The 21059-nt window shown below is 44.8% G+C and overlaps 1 protein-coding gene across 1 annotated transcript in view; it reads left to right on the top strand.

The window, feature by feature from the left end:
* CFAP47 (cilia and flagella associated protein 47) overlaps positions 1–21059 on the top strand; it is a 2734468-nt gene that overhangs the window by 1985757 nt on the left and 727652 nt on the right. The window contains exons 58-59 of the mRNA XM_086934611.1: positions 14007–14166; positions 18198–18292. Of these exons, the coding sequence (XP_086790737.1) occupies positions 14007–14166; positions 18198–18292 (255 nt within the window). The remainder of the gene's footprint in view (positions 1–14006; positions 14167–18197; positions 18293–21059) is intronic.

Raw genomic sequence — 21059 nt, 5'->3', positions numbered from 1 at the left:
CAAGATTGACTATTCACAGCCACACAGCCTGCCATAAGTCAATAGTGGTACAAAAGGGGGTGGTGATGGACGGAGCATCTGAATCAATCAAACACTCACACCCAGTCAAAAGACCTGGGTTTAATCCATCACCGTTCTTTAGCCCACTCTGCCACCCCAGTTCAAGTCAATAGTGGCATGGCTTCATCAATGTACGTTTAAATTTATTTTTTAACAGTACCAGAGAATACCGTCAAAAAGTCAAATTAAATTGCCATCACTCAAATGAGATATTGTGTTCAGTAATTTCTCTTTCCAAAAGTTTGTCATCAATTGCCATCCCTACATAACAATAGGTCAAAACAGCATCAGGCATGCGAAGCCCAAAAACAACTAACCCCTAAATGTTGGCATTGCAAAGACTATAAATTGCATTTTATAGAGATTTGTACTTTATTAATGGTCTTTGAAAAGGCAGACAGCAAATATAGGGGGGAGTAAGATAAAATTAATCTGAATACTAAAGACCCCTGACATCCCAAGATTAGAGGGATCCATTTGTTAAGCACCAGACATGTGTACGCACATTTTTAATGCACTGGCCCAACAAAGTTAATGGTCAAACAGTGCATGTCTTCAGTCTAGCTTAGTTTTCCAATGGTGTCGTATGATGTTATAATGAGAAAGTGTCCTATACATGTCGAAAATATACAGTTTTAGTTGGAGTCAACACAGAAGGGTTTTAGTAGAGCTACAACTTCAATTGGTGCACATTTATTTGGATATTAAGGAAGAGCATTCAGGGTTGACAAACAGTCAAACATGGTGTGCTGTTAAATATCTGGCTTACGGAAACCAGTGAGCAGATTAGAAATAGTTAATGTCCATTGTCATTGTTGTGACCAAATGAAAAAGGGCAACAATTTAAGACCGTGAATTTAAAATTGCAGGATGAGTAGCCTGATTGTAATCCTTTACACCTGCTCAGAATTTACCATATACAGTTACCATTGACTTATGCTTTGCTTTAAGTAAAGGTAATATGCTAGAAAGCATTTGGGACGTATCTCTTACTGTCAAATTGCGAAAAATAGAGAACACCAGCTTGAGGAAACCATGCTGTGGAAACTCGAGTTTGAGAAATTGCCTCTAATAGGAAAATACTGAACTAGTTGAGTGGGATAACCCAATATACCCTTGGAGGCTTGGGCAGTTATCGTATTGACATGTGACGGGTGCCAACAAGGGATTTCATTCAGAAGTGTATAATTATTCTAGAGGTTTAGTTGATGTCAAATCTATCAATCTTAAACCAACAGTCACATAAATTGGACAAAAGATGCAATCAATACACCAGGAGTAAGCGACAACTCAAGAAAAACTAGGAAACACAGGAATATCTTATAAAACTTCATAAATATGTTAGATAGGGTACATACAAAAGAAATTTCATTAGATCAAATGCAGAAACATGAAAAAGGTGCAGTCAACTCTGACCTATAGTTCATGAATACAAATGTCTGTTCCTCAATAAATCAATGCTTGCGGACGTCAGTTCTTCTTTTTTCCGCGCCAGCAAGCGCAGATCCGGAAAAAGTGTTACCCCTTAGTCAATTTTCGTCTAAACTTTTTTGATCATTTTTTGATCCTTTTCGAAGTCTAACGAATCCGACGGTGCCGGTAGGGATGCCCGGGTTTAAGCCCTGCGCCGACTGCAACCGACTAATGTTGGTTATGGACCCCCATCGCCGGTGTCTTCATTGCCTGGGCCTCTACCACGAAGATAAGGCCTGCTCCCACTGCCGGGCCCTGACGTCTAAAGCTAGGCGGGAGCGGTCCCGCAAGCGACTTGAGCTCTGGCAGTCGGCCCGCGCCGCTCGAGGTCCCGGTCCACGAGGGACTGGTCGCGGGGTCGAAGCCACCATAGCTCCGGGAGTCGTCTTCAGTCGTCGGGCTTGAAGTCCTCAGGTAAGCAGAAGAAGTCGAAGAGACATCATCGCTCTTCCGACTCCCCTCGACACTCGCGTGATGCGGCCGGGGGTTCAGGTGACACCGCCCGCGCGGCTCATCAAGAGCCGCGGGCGTCACGGCCTGCTTCATACCCATCGGTCCCTGGGCAGAACGCGACGCCGGAGGAGATTGAGGCCTTCCTCACGTCCATGAGGTCGCTCACTCCTCCGTCGGGCTCCGCGGCGCCTTCGGGCCCAGCGGCCCCGACTGAGGGCCCCAGCGGGCCGTGCGCTTCGGCCCGACGCCGCCGGTGACTTCGGTCCCGGCGCCACAGGCCCCCACTGGATCCGGGTCCGGATCCGGGTTGTCGCCGGTCGACCTTACGACCTCACTGGCGCCGGCCCCCAGGGTGTTGCCCCCGGCGCCGGCCCCCAGGGTGTTGCCCCCGGCGCCAGCTCCCGGGGTTTTGCCCCCGGCGCTGCCTCCGGGCGGCGCCTTCCCCGATCCCTCCCTCGATTCGGGTCCGGCGCCGGAACAGCGCCATTCTCGACACCGATGGGAGATTTCTACTTCTATGACCCGGCCCTATCCTTTGATCCTGAGTCTCAGGTGATGGGTGGCGAGGCGGATTGGGAGGGGTCTGAGGACCCTCTGGCACAGGAGTGCCAGTCTTATCAGGACTTGGCAGGTGAGATAGGGGACACCAGTGGTATGGACACCTCGCCAGACACTGGCTTTGTCTCCCCTCCTAGCGTGGCTACGGAGGAGGGGGCTGCTTACAGTGTGGTGCTGACATGGGCGGCCAAGGCCTTGGGCCTGGAGCTCCCCATCGCGGCAGTGAGGACTAACCTCCTCACTGAGGTCCTTCAACCGCAGGCAAGCTCGGCCGAGCCTCTGCTGCCGTTTATTGAGGCCTTGTCTGACGTTCTTCTGGGCACTTGGTCCAAGCCTGCTACAGGTCAGCCTGTAGATAGGAACGTGGCCAGACGCCACCGCCCGGCTCCGGGCGACCCTTGCTTCCTGTCCATGAGCCCCACCCCGAGAGCCTGGTCATCCAGGCCTCTAACTCCCAGACCGCATTACCGACACCTCCCCCCGATCGGGAATCCAAGAGGTACGAGCAATACGTGAAGAAGGTATTCTCATCCCTGTATTTAGGGCTGCGGTCAGTCAACACCACGTGCCTCTTGGGCCGTTACACCCACTCTCTGTGGGACACGGTCACAGACGTGCTGCCAGCATGTCCGGTGGAGGTCCGACTAAACTCACCCAAGCCCTTGCGGAGGGTCGAGATGCAGCACGGTACTCCATCCGGTGTGGGCTGGATACCACGGACTCACTAGGCAGAGCGATGGCAACGACGGTGGCGATTCGTCGCCACGCCTGGTTGAGGTCCGCCAACTTTTCGGCCAATGTCCAAAACACCCTTATGGACATGCCGTTTGATGGCCGTCGCCTCTTTGGCGACAAAGCAGACCATGCGCTTAAGAGCTTTAAGGACTCCAGGGCTATGGCCAAGTCCTTGGGCCTCTCGGCCCCGCGCCAGCAAACGGCTGCTTTTCGCTTCTTTTGTGGGCAAGGAAGGGGCATCCCCACGCGTCCTGCCACCCACGGACCGCAGACTACCGTCCAGAGTGGTGGCGGACGTGGAAACCGCCGTGGCGGCGGGCGGGGACAACGGCGAGGCCAGTCCACACCTGCCCCTGCAGCATCCGCCTCAAAACCCTCCTAGTCCAAGCTTTCCGGCCCATGTGATGCCAGTTGGGGGCAGCGTTCGCCATCACCACCTCCACCGGCGCACTGTCACATCGGACAGGTGGGTGCTTCAAATCGTTCAAAGGGACTACTCCCTCTCCTTCGAGGCGACCGCTCCAGCCATGCCACCGCAGTACCACCGCGTGTCGGGGGATCACTTTACACTTCTACGAGAGGAAGTTACGGCCCTCTTGGCCAAGGGGGCCATCAAGCAAGTTCCTGGGCCAGAAGTAGGGTGTGGTTGTTACTCCCACTACTTTCTGGAACACAAGAAGGGCAAAGGGGGCCCAAGCCCTATCTTGGACCTGCGGAACGTCAACGGCTTCCTCCGGCAGGAGAAGTTCAAGATGCTGACACTGGCTCAGGTCCTAGCTGCCCTGGACCCAGGAGACTGGATGGTAGCGTTGGACTTGCAGGACGCTTATTTTCATATCCCTGTCCTGCCGGCCCACCGGCGTTACCTGTGGTTCACGGTAGAACACGAGCACTTTCAGTTTACCGTGCTCCCCTTCAGCCTTACCAGCGCCCCACGGGTGTTCACGAAAGTGATGGCGGTGGTCGCAGCTCATCTGCGCAGGTTAGGGGTTTCAGTCTTCCCCTACCTCGACGACTGGTTGTCCACCTCCAGACTACGGCCGACCTCCTGCACCTGCTGGAGTTCTCCATCAATGTGCCGAAGTCGCACCTGTGTCCCTCTCAGAAGCTCCTCTTCATCGGAGCGGTTCTGGACTCAGAGCAGTTTCAGGTTTATCCTCCCGAGCAGCGGGTTCAGGATATTCAGGGTCTGATTCCGATCTTTCAGCCGTTACCCCGAGTCTCGGTCAGGTTTACGCTGCAGCTTCTGGGGCTGATGGCCTCCTGCATCCTTCTGGTGCATCACGCCAGGTGGCGGATGCGGGCTCTGCAGTGGGACCTGAAGTTTCAGTGGTCCCAGCATCAGGGCAACTTGTCCGACCATGTCTTGATCTCGGGGGGCACTGCAAGACAGTTGCAGCGGTGGCTCACGGACCACGATTGGGTCAGCGGCAGATCCCTCTCCCTACCCCAACCAGAGCACGTTGTTGTGATGGATGGACCCCTCCAGGGCTGGGGAGGCCACATGGGAGAGGCGGAGATCAGAGGCCTCTATTCTCTGGCCGAGTCCCGGCTCCACATCAACCTTCTGGAGCTGCGGGCGATCCGGCTTGCACTGAAGGCATTCCTCCCCTCTGACGGGAGGAGTGCAGTGCAGGTGTTCACGGACAACACCACAGCCATGTGGTACTGCAACAAAAAGGGCGGGGTGTGGTCATGGACCCTATGCCAGGAGGCTCTGCCCCTCTGGCAGTGGCTGGAACATCAGGGCGTGACCCTGGTGGTTCAACACCTGGCAGGTTCCCTGAACGCCAGGGCGGACGAACTCGGTGCATGATGGATCACGAATGTCGTCTGAACTCGGACGTGGCGCAAGGCCTCTTTCAGCAGTGAGGAGAGCCTTGGTTAGATCTATTCACCACAGAAGAGAACGCGCAATGTCATCAGTTCTGCGCGTTGGCATTTCCAAGGCGGCACTCACTCGGAGACGCTTTTCATCGCGAGTGGAGCTGCGATCTGTTGTACCCCTTTCCGCCTATACCACTCCTGCCCAGAGTGCTGAAGAAGATCAGACGCGACCCGGCCCAAGTTATCCTTGTGGCTCCAGACTGGGCACGAAGATACTGTTATCCCGAGCTACTCAGCATGTCTGTCGATCCCCCGCTTCGTCTGCCTCTTCAGGAGGACCTTCTGTCGCAGCAGCAGGGGACAGTCCTCCACCGAACCTGTCCAGTCTCCACCTCCATGCTTGGAGATTGAGCGGCGACAGTTGAGGCCATTTGACTTGCCTCCTGAAGTTTGTGATGTGATTCTGGCAACCAGGCGTCCCTCCACAAAGTCGGTATACACCTGCAGGTGGAACAAGTTTGTGGCATGGTGCACAGCAAAGGCTGTGGATCCCCTTTCCGCCCCTCTTTCTGAGGTTCTTCTCTTCCTTTCTCTTGCCAAGCAGGGCTCTGCTCTGGGCACTATCAAGGGCTACCTTTCTGCCCTTTCCGCCTTCTTGAGGCTACCTGATCAGCCTTCTTTGTTCAAGTCCCCAGTTGTTAATAGGTTCTTGAAGGGAATCACTCATATGTTCCCCCCTGTTCCTTTCGTGATGCCTCAGTGGGACTTGAACCTTGTACTTACTTTTCTGATGTGCGCTCCTTTCGAGCCACTTCATAACTGTCCTCTCCATCTTCTTACCCTTAAGACTGCTTTCCTGTTTGCCATCACCTCTGCCAGGAGAGTGAGTGAGCTACAGGCTCTTTCATCCAAGCCTCCTTTCCTTTTTGTCCATCCGGACAAGGTTGTGTTGCGGACAAGACCCTCTTTCCTGCCCAAGGTAGTCACAGCCTTCCACATCGGGCAGTCCATCACCTTGCCCACCTTCTTTCCGCCTCCGCATCCCTCTAAAGAGGACGAGCGGCTCCACCGTCTGGACCCAAAACGTGCGCTCTCTTTCTATTTGGATCGCACACGCCAGTTCCGGATGGATGGCCAACTCTTTGTTGGTTACGTGGGCGCTATGAAGGGACGGGCGGTGCACAAACGGACCGTCTCTCAGTGGGTCGTCTTGTGCATCAAGGCATGATACTCCTTGGCTAAAAAGGAGCCTCCTGTTGGGCTGAGGGCCCATTCCACTCAGGCCACGGCGGCTACTACTGCCCTGGGCCGGGGAGTCCCCTTGCAGGACATATGTCAGGCAGCTACGTGGGCCTCGCTGCACACGTTCGCAAGACACTACTGCCTGGAAAGCCAAGTCCGTAGGGATGGCTTCTTTGGCCGTTCCGTCCGCCAGGACTTTCTGGTGTGATTATTGGTTCGCAGACCCACCACCGGGGTTGGTATTGCTGGGGTATCTATTCTAAGGTAAGGAAACTAAAACTAACCTGTTTCTTTCAGATGCACAAGTTACTTACCTTCGGTAATGATATATCTGTAAGAAACAGTAGTTAGTATTAGATTCCTTACCGCCCCACCCATCCTCCCCGTTCTGCGAACCGATATCTAGGGTTAAGGTCATCCCCTTTCAGGGCCCTAGTTTCATGGCACCAGCGTTGGTTTTTATCATGGCTCTGCGTTTCTGGCGCAGAAAAGATGTGTATAAGAACTGACGTCAGCACGCGAGGGCGAGTGTAAGTACTCCGGCGACGTCATCCCGGCGCCAACGATGCTGACGACGGACGCGGAGCCGCAGGCGTCCCCTACCGATGCGCAGGGGTACTGCTACGCAAAAGTTCCCGAATCCAGTCTGACACCTGGGGATATTCTAAGGTAAGGAATCTAATACTAACTACTGTTTCTTCCAGATATATTGTTACCGAAGGTAAGTAACTTGTGCTTCTGGTCTTCTTATTATGAAATGTTAGGATAAAGGCAGTTGGTCTAGCTAATTTACTGTGAAAAGCATTTTTTAAAGCCAGTAATCCTTTAACGGTTTTTATACTGTATTATAAGCTATACACAAGCTTTGTGTTACATGTGGTTTTCTAAAATTGCAATATTAGGCAAGGGTTTTGGCGTTGGTCATCCACTCTGACAAGTTCAGGGTTTAGAGGATTTTCATCCAGATACTTTTTGTTAGGTCCTATGGAGAGGGTTTGCATGATTATTTTGTAAACTGTATTTGTCTACATATTCATAATTTTATAACTGTATGAATGATGTTTGCCCTTTTATGTACCTTTAAATAGGCCTGTGTTGATTAAGGTGTAAAGCCAATGATAACGTACTTAGGCCATATCCATTCTTTGAGAACAGTTATGCCAGTTTTCATAGCCTTAATCTGTTTATTATGAAACAGTAGGACAAAGCCAGTAGACCTGACATACTTATTATGAGAAGCATATGTTAAATGCAACAGCCATTTAAGGATGGATTGTTATTACACCAAGCTAAAGCCTGCAGGCAGGTAATTTGTTATATGGAATCTCACAGATTACAATAGTAGTCAAGACTTTTAGTGTTGATGACCTACCTGAACAAACAATGGGGATAAAACATATACAGTGCGATAATCCTTATTAGGCTTTCTTAGGGGAGAATAATATTTTGCTTTGCCAACTGTAATTTGCAACTTTGACTGTATTCCAGATGGTTCCCTTGCGGGAAACCTTATTTTCAGTACAGTAGGTCTGAGTTGGTTATTGTGACAAGCCTACAATAGCATCTATAGTATTATATCACTGTATACCTGACGGTTGTTATCTGGGAAAGCTTATGCCTAACACAGTAGACGTGTCTTGGTTATGGTGATTAGCCAGTGATAAGGGCAATAGGCCTGATTGTTACGAAAAGTTGCAATAAATGCAGTAGACATGGGATATATTATGAAAGCATATGTTAAGGTCAATAGGCATTTAAGGGTGGGTTGCTATTACTGTGTATTAAAGCCTACAGATAGGTATTTTTTTAAATTGACTCTCAATGATTACTGTAGTGGGCAAAGGTTTTGGTGCTGCCTACCCCTCTGATAAACCATCGGAATGGAATATATGCACTGAATCCTTGCTAGGCTCTCTTAGGAGAAATAGTGTTTTGCACTGCCAACTGTAATTGTGTATACGTTTGTAGTTTCATGAAGATAGGTCTGATGGCTGCCTTGTGGGAAAGTTTAGGCTCAATAGAGGGGGCCTGTGTAAGTTATGGTGGTATGCCAATGATAACCGCTGAATGCCAGATTGGTTCGATAGGAAAGTGTATTTCAGATTCCATAGGTATGCTCCATTTATTATGAAAAGTTATGATAAAGGCAGTACACAACATTTTGATTGTGAAAATCATATGTTAAAGTCAAAAGGCATGTAAGTGTGAATTGTCATTTTTCTGTATTAAAACTAGGGGTGGGCGGAATTTGCGTAATCACGTTACGTAAATCTCTGCGAAAAGGAAAAAAATCTCAGCGAACACGCAGAAATTTCTCGGACACGCGGAATTGCTTGTTCGCGATGCTTTTTTCCTGTTCCCAATCACTGTTTGCGTGCTCGGGGGGGAAATATCTCACAAACACGCATTTTGAGATCGAAAACAAGAAAAAAAAATTGCGAAGTCGCGGAACGCAAAATTTTGGGCAATTTCGCGTTCTCCGCCAAACGCAAAATTACCCAAATTCCGCCAGCGGAACGGAATTTACCACCCATGCCTAATTAAAACCTGCAGATATATGTTTTGTGACATGAAATGGCACAGATTACTTTCTCAAGAAAGGAGTTTGTTGTCAGTTACTGTCTTTGACGAACCCTAAGGGTAGAAGATTTACGCTGTAATAATTATTGCTAGAATATCTTTGAAAGGTTGGACAGGCCCAACAGTCTGCCAGAATGTGAATGAATGAATGAATGAATATAAAATGTACAGAGCGCTAACTTAGCCCAAGGGCATCAAGGCACTATAGCAGAACGATGTGCGGACAAGACAGAAACACACTCAGACAGGGGTAGTTGTAAACAACCAGGTCTTTAAGGCTTTGCGAATAAGGGAATGTGACACCTGCCCGGAGATTTCCTCCGGGCGGGAATTCCACAACTTAGCTGCTGCTGCAGACGAGAATGCTCTACATCCCCATTTAACCTTTTTGAACCTTGGTACAATGAGGGTTTTTTAATTTTCGCCGACCTGAGCTCCCTAGTGGGACCATAGCGCTTAAACATGGATTTGATACCAGCAGGGCCCGAACCAGAGTAGGCATTGTGAATCAAACAGCGGGTTTTGAAAAGGATTCTGCGATCCAATGGAAGCCACTGCAGTGTGGAAAGAGAAGCCAATGCTGAGTGGTATTTTGGCAGGTCCATTACCAGCCTGGCAGCAGCATTCTGCACCAGTTGTAGGCGTTGCACCAGTCTCTTGTTAATACCCAAATAAAGGGCGTTACAGTAGTCCAATCTGGACATTGTTAACGCAATGACAGCTTGTTTACGGGAAGCAAATGATAGAAACTGAGAGATCTTTCTAATGATTCTGATTAGCCCAAAACAGGTCGACACTGTCCTGTTAATCTGTAGACTCAAAGAAGGGTCATTGTCCACTAGGACTCCTACATTTTTCCCATGGGAAACAGGGCTTGGACAGTTACGTAGCGAGTCCAGCCACCATTCACTGGACCAGATGTCCAAATTGTTCCCAAATATTAAAACCTCGGTCTTCTCACCGTTTAATTTCAGGAAGTTTTGCATCATCCACGAGGCGACTGCTTCCATACAATTTTTTTAATTGGTGGCGGAGTCACTAATGCTATGGGTGATGGACACCATAATTTGTGTGTCGTCCGCATACGACAACACTTCCAGGCCAAAATATTTTTCCACCTTAGCCAGTGGGGCAACATAGATGTTAAATAACGTGGGGCTCAGGGAGGAGCCCTGAGGGACTCCATGCAGAAGGGAATTCGGAGCTGAGTAGAAATTGCCCATTTTCACCGTTTGTGTCCGATCTCTAAGAAAGGAAGCGAGGAGCCCCAGAGCCGATCCACCAATCCCTATTTCCCTGAGAGGGTGCACAAGTCTCAGTGGAGATAGGGTATCGAACGCTGCAGTAAGGTCAAGCAGGACCAGTAAGATGGTGTCGAATGTCATAAAAACAATTATATAGATAAATAAAAACATTGTATCAATGAAAGTAAACTATGGCTTCATCACATTGGACATACACTGTTAGTAGATTTTAAATAATGTATTGCTCTTCCTCTTCCAGGTCCATTCACCATAAAACCCAATCTCAAATTCAAACTAGAAACATTGAAAAGGAGGCACTTAATGAATTAAAACAGTATAAAATGCAGAATTTATTTAAGAAACAGTTTTTATGTCAAGAATAAGTCTAAAACCATAACGGATCAACAGGTGGTCCTAAATGTTTTATAAATCTTCATTATAGTGGAACCCATGTTAAAATGGAGAATGCCAGCACAGCCTCTCTCCTACTGTAGGGTATTCAAGATACTTTGCTGTCATGTGGAGAGAGTGAGACCGGAAAAGGATGATAAACATGTTGGCATGTTTTTTGGTTAAGTTTCCTTAGTTTCTGTGTCTAGAGGCAGAAAGTTCTAACCAGCAAGCATAAAAAACATCCCTAAAGGCTAATTTAATTACCTACATTATGTGGGAGCCACATGTGCACTGGCAGATTGTTTCTGCACCTACAACTATTTGTGAGAACAACCTATGGAGTTCCCTTTGAGAGCTCTCCCAGCTGGATCAGACTGCAACTCTCAGCTGGTACTGCTCTGATAGGCAGGACAAAGTTGAAGGCATAGAGAGGAAAACATGTTAGGAAGTAGGTCTAACAAATAGAAATTGAAAACGCCTGCACAAAGTATAAAAAAATCAGTTCAAAGACAAAGCTTCATTAAGTGGTGAAATCTGTGTGAGCAGCCACTAGTGTTTCTCACACATTAGAAGTGTGGTATCGGTGGAGTCCTTATTTTCATGTTTTGTAAGGTTCTTCAGAAGATAGGCCTCTTTGTACAATTTTAGTAGTGCAGCTACATGTGTGTCTGTTAACTCCTTCTGATTGTTAGGCTTAGTAGATAGATGTTGCCACTCTATTATTCGAGAATCAATGCACTCCAATCGCGCCCCTACTCCAATAAGCCACCCCTTGCCATGCCCATCTCAAGAACCTGACTAACTCTGAACAGAAAATAGCGAGGGTGACCACTTCACTCATTATTCATGTCGGACACTGTCTCCAGTCCGGAACTTTTCACCTTCAAATCATTTATTTTGGGTGTATTCAAATAATTAGTTTAGTGGAAGCAAAAGAAGACTTCAACACCCAAAATACAGTAAGCTACCAAACAAAAGTCCAGGACTGAAAATAGTGTCCAACATGACTTGGAGGAAGGTGGCCACTGTAAAGATATTGAACTAGGATGGCCAATCATGATATTCAATATAAGTGAGGCTTATGTGACGGGGTCTTATCTCTTGAAGTTTTACATTTTTAGGTCTGGCCTAGAGATAAGTTTAGGTGACTCAATAGCTTAAGGTCTTTACAAAAATAATAATGAAAACTATATGCATACATACTTGCATACACTGGTTTTTAGTCACTCCTTTACACAAATCAGTCCTTTACATCCATTGATCTCTTGAAGTGTCCTTCACATGTTGCTTTTACCCACCATTGCATATAGCGTAGGGAAATGGGTCAGCCCACTTCAGCCATTAACTTTCTTGCACTGTGAGTCACAGCATTTTCCTGATCTCTTTTAAACCTAAAAAGGAGTGCGCTTTAAAGTTGTGGCTGGTGTACCTTGACTGCTACTCTACATGTTTAAATACAGGTGTGGCCATTTTTTTGCGCACTGTTCACTGCACTTGCAAATATATATACGTACATTAATAATTCGCTTGCCAAAGTGTTATTTGCACACTTGCCAAAGCGGATCAATTGGCTGAACCCTATCCCTTCAATCTCTTTTAGTTGGTCTCATCTTAGGAAATGATATTGTGAAATCAGCCTCCCTTTTTATCACACGGGTAATGAAACCAAGAAATCTTTTTTTTTTACTTTATAGAAGTGCTGCTGCAATAAATGTGGCTGAAAAACGATAGTAAGATATATTACTGATACCACTCTTTCAAAAATTGTGCTCAGATTGCATCCACAAACCGAGGAGGCTGGTGACTTTGGACAAGATATTCTACCTGTGTGCAGCTTATACAAGCGTATTTTAGGTTTAGTTCTGCTTGGAGTAAAATTTCATATACATTAAAATTATTTTCTTTTTTGGGGAATTAACCATGTCATTACATGAGGGCTTTGGGGAGATGCAGCTTGTGCTGCAAGACATTTCAAATGCTCATTATATTTTGAAATCTGTTTTTATTAATACAAAACTAGAAATGGAATATCGATCTGTCAATCTGCCTATGGGCTGTCAATTTGTCTATCTGATTTAGTTTATGGTCTCGTACACACCACTTGTAGATAGCACGCTTCAATTAAACTAATTATATCATTACAACTTGAAATGTGTATGGTGTGATGCTTGTAATACAAAGTGGCAAACGATGGAAACCGAGATTCCAAGAGGGTAACTTATCTGGTGGGTGGGCCAAGTTGTTGTCAATAATTAGCCAAGCGATTAAATCTTCTCCATTTTTGCATTCGTCCATGTCATTTTCATAAGACGTTTTGTCCCAATGATCATTCTGCTACATTTCAAAGCCAGTTCACTATGGGCCACATGCATCAATGTAAGGTTTTGCGATTCCTTATTTGCGAAAAATAGGGAATCGCAAATAAGGAATCGCAAAACGGGATGCATCAATTTAATCGCATAATTTTTGCAATTTGGTAAAAATCGCAATTTTTACCGAATTGCAAATATTATGCGAATTCTAATTTGCGATTTCACAATTCCCATTGATACCTATGGGCCAAAAGGCCCATAGGAATCAATGGGAAGGCATTGACATTTTGCGAATTTTAATTAGCGATTCGCAAAATGTTAATGCATTCCATGGGTGCAGGGGGGGGTCCAAAGGACCCCCTCCTGCACCCCTGAAATGTATTTTAAAGTGCATATTTCACACACACATGTCTTAAGGACATGTGTGTCTGTAACATGACAGTGTTTAAAATGCTAATTTGAGCATTTTAATAGTTTTTCGCAAATTACCACGAGGTTCACCCTCCTGGTAATTTGCACCCCCTAATTGCGAATTCGCAATTTTAAAAACAATCATGCATTGCTTTTAAGGAATCGCAAATTTGCGATTCCTTAAAAGCAATCGCATTTTTGGAATTCGCTAAAAATTGCGATTTTCAAAAAAATGTTTGATGCATCTCAAAAACGTATTTAGGAATCGCAAACGGCCGAATTTACCGATTCGCACCGTTTGCACTTCCTAAATAGGTTGATGCATGTGCCCCAATGTCCGGTATCCTAGATGCCAACCAGTGAACATCACTTTTTGTTCCCAGAGGCATTGCAAATTCTGCCTTTTGCTAATGTTATTTTTAATTGTAAGTGATTTGATTCGTAGAATATATGTTTTCGGTTTCATTTTCAATGCCAGTCCTGTTTACAACATAATGACAGTCCACCACCCATAAGCATCTCCACCCAGGTTGTAAGCCGGTATCTTACCTCGGTTACCCCATGTATCAGTTACATTGGGGTAATCTACTGTAATGGAGGAACTGCAAGGATGGCAGCGAATACGTTGCTAATGCCATTTCAGTTTGAACAAACTGAACAATCTGTACTGGGAAGTTGTAAGAGTAGTTTTGACCTAACCCTGATATTTACCTTCCAGGCATCCCTCTTGCGCCTAAAGAAAAGATGGACATACCAGTTCTGTTTACTCCTGAAACTATGAAATTGTACGAAGCCTTGGTGGTTGTGCACATGGTCAAGCAAAATGGTGAAAACTGGCCTTGTGATAACTGTGAAGAGCTGGACACAGAACTGAAATGGTGAGAAGTGAAAATAGAGCCACATTTCTAATGTGTATGCTGCTTGATCCAGGAAATCATTTGTGTGTTGTACCAGACTCTGTAGCCATTTGTTAAAATGTTTACATTTGAAAAAGACATGGTCATTAGGTTTTCTTGGCAGACAATGTTTAGAATGAAGATTACAAATTCAGTTAAAATGTAATTATTTCTTTTATCGTTGTTTAATACACATTTAAAACCTGTTTAACACAGATACATGGTACCTCAGTGGAGCAGTATCATTCTGTGCCCTGTTACAATTATTTTAGTTTTGGAAAGTGTTAGAAATGGGGGTCTCTAGTTGGCAGAGATAGGTACTTTTGTCCAAGTAGGGACCCTTGCTTCTAGTCAGGGTAAGAGGGAAACACCATTAGATAACCCCTGCTCACCCTCTTGGTAGCTTGGCACGAGCAGACAGGCTTTTCCCAAATGCAATGAGTAAAGTATTTGTACTCAAAACACACAGTAATACAGTGATAACACCACAAATGGGACACCATACTAGTTTAGAAAAATAAAATATCTTTATCTAAACTCAACAAGACCAAACTGACAAAAATCCAAAATACAGGTAATAAAATAGCACTTAAAAAAGTTACTTTCAAAATAAAGCTTTTAGAAAACAAATAGCTGCACCTGGGTCTATTGCAACATCCTGACAGCAATAAATCCAAAGTACAGCACTGGCAAGGAGTCACATGGAGCCCCAGACAAACAGTACCTTTGGATAACAAAGTCTATGGCGATGGATGGCGTCGTGGAGGTGAAGTGTCGGTGCAGAGGTTGAGGCCTGCTCCCTGGCTGCCACAGAGGAGGTAAGGCGTTGTGTCCGCAAGGAGGTGACGTGTCGAATCCAGGACAGGAGAAGCCAGTTGTGTCAGTGGTGAGGTGTCTGTTCCGGTGACGGTATGAAGTTGGTGAGTTCATGAAGTCACCTTCGGCGATTATCGGAGCCTCTATACCAGGATGTGGCTGCTGACGATGACAGGGTTGGTGCAAGCACTGGCATCGAGAAATGTTGATATCTGCAGGTGTTACAGCAGTGTCGCTGATGGCGTCGGAGACAGGTTTTCCTGCTTCTTTCAAGTTGCTAAACACACAAGATTATGAATGGAATGTTGCACATTGGCAAAACATTCACCGCCAGTCACAGATCTGGGTTTAATCCATTGTTATATTGCTCACCACGTCACCCCAGTTCAGACATGTTCATATGCAAATCCGTCTTGACCCTGTGCCTCATGGGAACAGTCCTGCCTGAACTGCCAAGCCATGTCTACCCTGGACCGGAATCAAGCATCCTAGGACCAGTTTCTGGCTATCAGCCGCCATCAGCCAGGTTAGCTTGACTCCAGTGGCGTAGTGAGCACGGGACCCACGTCTGGACATTCCCTTCCCACATAGGGCGAACAGCAAAACACACAAGAGGATGGACTGAATGTTGCACATTGACAAAACATTCACCCCTAGTCACAGATCTGGGTTAAATCCATTGTCATTTTGCTCACCACGCCACCCCAGTTCAGACATGGTAATATGCAAATCAGTCTTGACCATGTGCCTCATGAGAACAATCCAGCCGGAACTGCCAAGCCTTCACTGGACCAGAATCAAGCATCCAGAGGCCCACAACTGGAATAGGTGCCTCCTGGCAGGTCAGAACTCTCAGCAATAGAGTTCAGGGGAGCTGGGGGTGAAGTCTTTGTGCCCCTGAAACTTAAGAACAGGAGACCAGCACACACAGACCCTTGGAGATTCTTCTTCAAGCAGGTTCACAGGAAAGTTCCTGTCTTTATCCTTTCCTTGGCAGAAGCAGCAACTGCAGGGCAACCCTACACAGCACACAGCAAAAGGGCAGTACTCTTCCTCACAGTTCTCCAGCTCTTCGCCTTGCAAAGGTTCCTCTTGAGTCCAGAAGTGATCTAAAGTTCTGGGGTATAAGATCCACTATTTATACCCAATTTTATCTTTGTTCTTCTTTGTGCAAGGGACTCTGAGCCCAGTCCAAACCAGGTATGTCCTCACTGGTGCAGTCTGACCACAGGGATGGAAACAGCATTGTGCAAAGGAGAAAGGCCCTATTCAGGTGCAAGGAAAACTCCTCCCACTACTCTAAATGCTGTCAAGGCCTATTCAGCTCAGCTCTGAGTCATCCAGGAAGGGCCAGGCACACCTCAACACCCCCAGTGGCTGTCTACAGTGAATGCGCATCCCCACCCCCTGTCACTCCAACACCAGACAGTCAATCCACAAGCAGGCAGAGGCACACATAATGGTTAAACAAGAAAATGCCTGCTTTCTAAAAGTGGCATTTTCTAATACACAATTTTAAAAGCATCTATACTGAAAGATGTGTTGTTAAAATCTGAGTTCAGAGACTCTAAACTTTATCTTGTCCCAATAGAAAGTTATACTTATAAGATGTTACAAAATATCTCCCATGTTATCCTATGGGGTAGATAGCCTTCCAATAGTCAGAAACAAAATACACTGTATTTCACTATCAGGACATGTCATACACACCTATACATGTCCTACCTTCCACATACCCTGCACCTTGCCATGGTTGTACCTTGGGCCTACCAGAGAAGTGCCTTACATGTAAGAAAAGGGAAGGTTAGGGCCTGGCAAGTGGGTGCACTTGCCAGTTCGACATGGCAGTTTCAAACTTTGTGCAGACACTGCAGTGGCAGGTCTGAGATACCCTTTCAGGGCTACTCTTGTGGGTGGCACATTCAGTGCTGCAGGATCACTAGTAGCATTTGATTTACAGGCCATAGAACACTCAGTGCACTTTACTAGGGAATTACCAGAAAATCAAATATGCCAGTCAGGGAGAACCAATTGTAATAACAATTTACACAGGGAGCACTTGCACTTTAAAAATGATCAGCAGTGGCAAAGTGTCCAAAGCATCTAAGGCAGCAAAACCGACATCCAGCACAGCATCAAAAATACAGTAGGTAGATGCAAAAAGTCAGGGGAACCGCACCAAAGATACCAAGTCTAACAGAAGGCAGCTGCGATGATTGCTTTCTCGCCTTTTCTCTAATGGCACTCTGTGAGCGTGTAGGTACATAGGTCATTTAAAAGTTTATGCCTATGTTAATTTAATTGGGAGACCCTTCCCATATCAAGGAACAGGGGATGACTTATTCCCTCATTCTAGGATTGTTCATTCTCATAATGTAAACTTTGCATCTTCCATAAGCCTTTCTCCTTTCTCCGCAGCCATAGCTGCAAGTCCCTTTCTACACATTAGTCTGTTTTTCCTCTAGTTCAGCCTGAGTATCATATTTCACTGACGTCACAGTTCTCCCATGTACATCATTTTTCCATACTTGTTCCCCCTGGCTGCTAAATTTGCAGATTTAGAGAAATCCAGCCCCTAATGCATCACCCAAAATAATATTGTATTCTGTAGAATTCCCTCATACTGCACAGAATTGGTGCATTTCAGAGACGAATTCCCATTGTGCTGTGCTTTTTGTATACCTTCCCATGATGTCTTCTAGGTACGAATGTCTTCTTGCTCAACTTAATCTACATTCATTGGTTCACCCAATCCTCATTAAGAGCTTTACTCTACCTTGTTGTCTAGTAACCCCCATACCAATGGCTTTTTTATTGGGTCTCAACCTGTTTGCCATCCATGTTTTTAATGTATTTTGTAGCATAACATGGAAGCACAAACGGATTATACTCTACCAGGTCTCAAACAGCCTAGCAAATGTAGTACTCTAATGAGACCTGTTGTACTAATGCAATTATGAATGTAGCCATTATTGTTAGGATTAAGGTTTGAGGGAATTTCTTTCTTTTATATATATAAAATAATGTCCAAAGATGATAACTACTTACCAAACATTGCGTTAATTGTTCAAAGTGCTGTTAAGCTGTGGTTCAGAGTATACCTAAATTCCTTGCAGTTATGCCTACCATAAAATATTGATAAATGTTAAAGGACTGGTTATCTCAGATTTTAATGCTGTACCTGTGTCTCATTGCAGCATCAGCAGAGCTGAGAACGGAGAGATCTATGGGATACGCTGGATTTATCCGATTCACGGAATACCAGAAGCACAGCCTTCTAAGCCCACACCAGGTATTTAACCAATGGTCCTCCCAGACATCCAACAAGCTTCAAGTACAGATAATTCCCATTTTCTTGTCATTGAATGGATGGTGTGAGAGTCGATGGAGGGCGGAGAAACTGGACTTTTTTGTTAGTTTTCTTCTTTAAACTTTCTTTAATCAACCATTTTACACTCCAGTGATGAAATTCAGAGATAAGTAATGCACTTAATAGGGATAGACAAGATTGGCTGCAAATATATTTATTTATAGTACTTCTCATTTATTATAAAATAATTCAGGGCTTCACTCTGAATAAATGTTCTTAGCCCTGTATTTGAAGGGAAGACTGTTTTTGGAAACGACAGAATGTCAGAAGTACTACTGGACGCTGTAACAGTGGCAGAAAGTAAGGGGTTGTAACATAATTCTTTCTCACTTCCATTTTACACACATGTGGCTGCAGCATTTTCACATGCATAAATATAAGTAGTCCACTTTTACCCTTACATAAATACTCTGAATGAATGAATGAATATTTTTTTATTTTTTGCATAATTACTTAAAATCATTGCATAATTGTAGTAAATTATCCAAAATGACACCAAAAATATGTATCTTGTGCCATTATAATACATATATCTGAGCTTGTATAAAAGATTAGGAATGTCATTTGGTAAGTAATGCCAGACCGTTTCTAAAATGTGGTCTTGTTCTTAAATTCATTGATTTTAAAATTAAATATTAGCAAGGTCCGTGTTCCCTAGATTTTCATGGGCAGTTGATACTTAGTTTGTTGTGGGGCATAAGGGTGCCATACAGTTCTTTCCTGGAAGGGGCTATTCACTGTTCTGCTCCTTCTGTTACTACCAGAGACTCAACAGTTGCAATTGCACACTTTTCGTCTGTGCTGTTTTCGATTAGGACCCTTCGTGTCATATTCATATATTTGCCAAATTTGACGGGCTGTTGGTGGCAGACCCGACGTCATCGTAATCAGGCCCTTCATTCTGTATGTATGAAGGCTTCTATTTGGTGTTTAGTACACGTTATCTTGGAAAACAACATTGGTAATACATGTCTCAGAATTACAAATACTGCCAGGTACAGTAATTACTGAGTGTGGGTTTACGTTACCACTACAGGTTTACTGTGAATAACCAGCTTTTTCCACATGTGTTTTAATACATTTTCCTCGAAAAATTCCCCTTGCTTTCAATAGGCAAAGTGTGTCCGAGGGGAAAAAAACAAAGTGCCATTTAATCCACTCAATTTGTAATCCTGATTTGCCTGGTAAATCCTGTGCCGGCTTCCCTGGGATTTAGAAGAACTGCCTAATGAGCACCTCAGAGTTTACTGTAAAGCCATTATGCAATATGTTCTAGTTCATTGCTTGATAAGATGTTTCATAATAATTTATCAATGGTTATTTCAGCAACAGATTATTATCACAACCAAGCTTGGCCAGTTCTTCGCCCCTATACATCTGAACAAAAACTATGCTTTGAAAAATAGCTAATTTAACATGTGAAGTGATTTACCTATGTCTTCAAATTGCTGACATTCTTTTATCTTTTAATCAGTGAATCCTTCATACAAGTCTCATAATTACCTGAACATGTCATTGTCAGCAGGCGTTTCGGTGTATACCTTGGGTGTAAATGGGTAGCAGTGGCAGTTGTAAAATGAAGGTGAACACATGTACAAGTTTGTTCTCAGACATACCCAGATCCTTTGTCGAAAAATCAAGGCATGGCAATTTCAGCTGCAATGCAGAAAGATAAAAGATTGCATGAAATGGTATTGCTGTTAGTTTTACTTTTTTTTTTTAAATCAGAAATTCACCAAACGTTCTACCTGTAGGAACCATATGGTGCCTACCTACAGGTTGTGCCCTAGACACCAATCTAATCTTGCCCAAAAACAGATCCTTTCAGTGAAAATATCTGACGCTGCTGTAAAATAATCTGCTAACCCCAAAGAGAAGCTACTGTGTGTCAGTCCAAAGAGCATGAAGATGGTTAGGCATATTCAGACTGTCCCTTTGACTTTACTGACATAGATCATTGAGTTTCTCTTCGATGATGCTCATAGTTAAATCTAAGCCCCAAAATCCAAGAGATAAATTAGGTCATCCAAATTTCTGGAGATAAATTGCATTTTTATTCAAATTCCAAGTTTCCTGGGAGAGTTTAAAAATCAAAGATGGAAATTGAAAAATCAGGAACCATACATTTCTATTTTTGATAAGCAATCTCTAGAGAAGGAGAGCTCAATATCTGAGCCACCACGAGTTAAGATAAGTTCTTACGCTTGAATATGGAAAGTAGACCTAGTTATTATTGATCATCTCGAAGGCAAGTTCTCTCTGGTTGACTTGTATCTTGTTTAATCTTAACCGAAGTGCAGAGACTGCAAATTTATTTTGTCTTCCATATGGGAGATTTTTTTTCTCAGAAATGACTGGAGACCTCTTTAAATTGATGAGTACTGGAAAAAGCCTTTTCTCCAAGTATGTCATTATTCAGACCAGCAAATATTCCAACTGACATTCAAATTAGTCTTACAAGTTTTCAAAGAAAAAAGGTTTGTTTATTTAAGACAAATGTCTCTTAAACAATAGATGCACACAATTGATCAAATGCTCCCATGCATATGTAATAAAATGCCTCTTTTTGCATAATCACCCCCAAAGTCTTAGCTTGATGCTGCATTTTTTTAAACTCTGAGTGCACTGAGGCCTTCAAACCACACCTCAGTGCTAATGCTATGACCAGTTTGATTGGCTTATGCCCAAT

Source organism: Lissotriton vulgaris, chromosome 8 (genome assembly GCF_964263255.1).
Source record: "Lissotriton vulgaris chromosome 8, aLisVul1.2, whole genome shotgun sequence".
Classification (NCBI taxonomy): domain Eukaryota; kingdom Metazoa; phylum Chordata; class Amphibia; order Caudata; family Salamandridae; genus Lissotriton; species Lissotriton vulgaris.
The sequence above is the reverse complement of the archived record's forward strand: the minus strand, read 5'-3'. Positions and strand labels throughout refer to the sequence as shown.